Genomic DNA, 2,715 nt, shown 5'->3' with positions numbered 1-2,715 from the left:
CCAAAAGATGCATGACCTAATCGGCGATACAATAACCATACTTCTTTTAAATTACTATCACGGAACACTCAAACTGGATTAGCTCTGCCAGGAACGACGTTATCCACATAGTATAACCCCTATCTCTTAGTGCCATGCCCAATTATCTCCTTGGTCTGAATATCCTGAAGTAGACAAAAGGACGGATACATTAGAACAACACAATCCAATTGTTCATTAACCTGTGGTATTGATAGTAAATGATGTGATAAAGACGGAACAAGTAAACATTGGTGTAAAGGGAGAGATCCTGTGAGATACACGGTGCCAGCACCAACAAAAAATGCACGGGTACCATTGGCAGTAGCAATATATTCCCTATGAGACGTTGTCATATATTGAAACACATTCTTATCATATGTCATATGATATGTTGCACCAGAGTCCATAATCTAAACTGTATGATGCTCAGTATCAGAGGCCAAAAGAACATGCCCCACAGTACCTGTGTTGGTGGATGAGTCAACCTGAGTAGTACGAGTCAACAGAGTTTAACTCAGGTCATTGGAGGTAGGCTCGACCTCCTTAACTTTTGGTGGAACAACAACAAGGGAGGCGCGACTCCATTATTTCCAGCATTCCCACGCTCCTTGGCACGCATCGTTTTCTTCAATTTTGGAAACCAATCAGGCACTCCATGCTTAGCATAACATGTATCTTCAGTATGACAGGTTTAACCACAGAAAGTACACTTCAAATCATCTTTATTTTCTCAGGTAAAGGGACAAGAATTCAAAGATTGATTTGAAGCAATATTAGGATGGGGGGTGTAGATGGCCAAGAGACCATAGCCATGGACAACATCCCTCCTTGATTGTTACTTTCACCCATCATAGTGGTATGTCATTGTGCTTCCTGCCTAACAACGAAAAAAACCACCTCGATAGATGGTAAGGGTTAAATACGTAAAAGATCACTATGCACTTTATCAAAGATGTCATCCAACCCACCAAAAAAGCATACACACGATCAACTTGAATTTCTTCACGAAGTATCTTGAGATCCGTAACACATTCCATCTTGATTGGTCTCCGTTGATCTAACTCTTGCCAAACATATTTGAGGTTTGAATGATAACAAGACGACCTTCTTGACGAAGTCAGAACGATTTTACTTTCAATTCATAAATTTGAGAAATATCCGAACCATTGTAATACGTTCGAGCCACCTCTTCCCAAACTTCTTTTGCAGTACGTAGGTGAATAAAAAATCCCATGATAGCAGGCTCCATGGAATTGATTAGCCACCCTTTCACTATTGCATTCCCTGTCTCCCATGTCTCAAACTCAACACTATCCTCGGTACTCCCTGTCACAAAACCCTTTCTACCACGTCTAGCGATGTGCACCTCCAATACCTTGGACCAAAGAGGATAATTTGATCCATTCAGCTTCACAGTGTTCGGTACAGAAGATGCATCATTATGAATAATGATAGGATTCAACACTGGATTGTTGGTTGCTGTATGAGAACCACCCTCCAATTTCAGCATTTAGTCATCTCCCACGGAAGTCATTCTGACTTATGGCGCACGGCTCTTGATGCAACAGTCCACTCGGCATAGCAAAGTGCACGACACATCACGATCACACGCACGGTGTAGCCTGACTTATTGCTGCAAAAAGACGCAGAAATAAGTCGGTCGACCAACCACAGCAACGGAAACAATGGTGTACATGTTCTAGGGTTACGGTAAACCTAGGCTCGGATGCCAAATAGAATTTTACGGCTTAATTCTCATTGTATTACATAACTAAAATATATACAAAATACAATTCTTGTTCCATAAGGAAACAATAATCAATAAAGGACACAAACATATATCCTTCCTAATAAAGGACTCCTAATATTCACAATATATTTGCATACCCATTCTAATATTAACTTACGTTTACAGTCATTTGTTATCAAAGTAAAAGATGAAATACAGTTTAAATTTCAACAAACCCAATATTGTACTACTTTATTATGGTATCCTCATTAAGTGAAAAGGTGAAAGAACAATGCACAATCTTTGATTATAATCAATGCCTGGTCAAGTTATGGCATGACTACCATTTATCATATTGGCAGGGCGATTTAAAATGTTCACCATGCCAAGAACACGGTAAGGTCTTTTAGGCATGTAGGTCATTTGAAATCACTAGAAAAGTAAAAGATGAAATCTAGGTTAAATTTCTCCAAAATCTATATGTCAATATATTATGGTATATTAAGTGAAAAGTGAGATTATAATCAATGCATGGTCAAGTTATGGGATGACTGTGATTTGTCATCTAGGCAATGTGATTTAAAATGTCCACCATGCCGACACGGCAAAGTCTTTTATGCATGTTAGCCATTTGGAATCATTAGAATAGTAAAAGATGTAATCCAGTTTAAATTTCACTAAAATCAATGCGTCATTAGGTTACGTTATCTTCATGGAGCTAAAAGATAGAGGTTGACACAAGCTTTGATTATTATCAATCAATGCGTCATAAGGTTAGCGATTTAAATGACCACGATGCCGAGAACAAAGAAAATCATTTCGGCATGTTAGTCATTTGCTATCACTAAACAAGTAAGAGATGAAACCCAGCTTAATTTTCAACAAAATCAACATGTCATTATGTTAACCTAGTTAAGTTGAAAGTGAAAAATTGAGACCATAAGCCTTGATTATAGTCAATGCAT

At 38.3% G+C, this 2,715-nt stretch overlaps 1 protein-coding gene across 1 annotated transcript; it reads right to left on the bottom strand.

The window, feature by feature from the left end:
* Positions 1-431: 431 nt before the first annotated feature.
* On the bottom strand, positions 432-1,531 carry LOC139188657 (uncharacterized). The gene is made up of 2 exons (XM_070806311.1): positions 1,154-1,531; positions 432-506 (listed from the first exon to the last, which is right to left on the bottom strand). Exons 1-2 carry the CDS (start codon positions 1,529-1,531, stop codon positions 432-434), a joined length of 453 nt encoding a protein of 150 aa, XP_070662412.1.
* Between the last annotated feature and the right edge of the window lie 1,184 nt (positions 1,532-2,715).

This window comes from Malus domestica, chromosome 10, assembly GCF_042453785.1.
Source record: "Malus domestica chromosome 10, GDT2T_hap1".
In the NCBI taxonomy this organism is placed as follows: Eukaryota; Viridiplantae; Streptophyta; class Magnoliopsida; order Rosales; family Rosaceae; genus Malus; species Malus domestica.
Note: the sequence above shows the minus strand (reverse complement) of the source record. Positions and strands in the feature narration are given on the sequence as shown.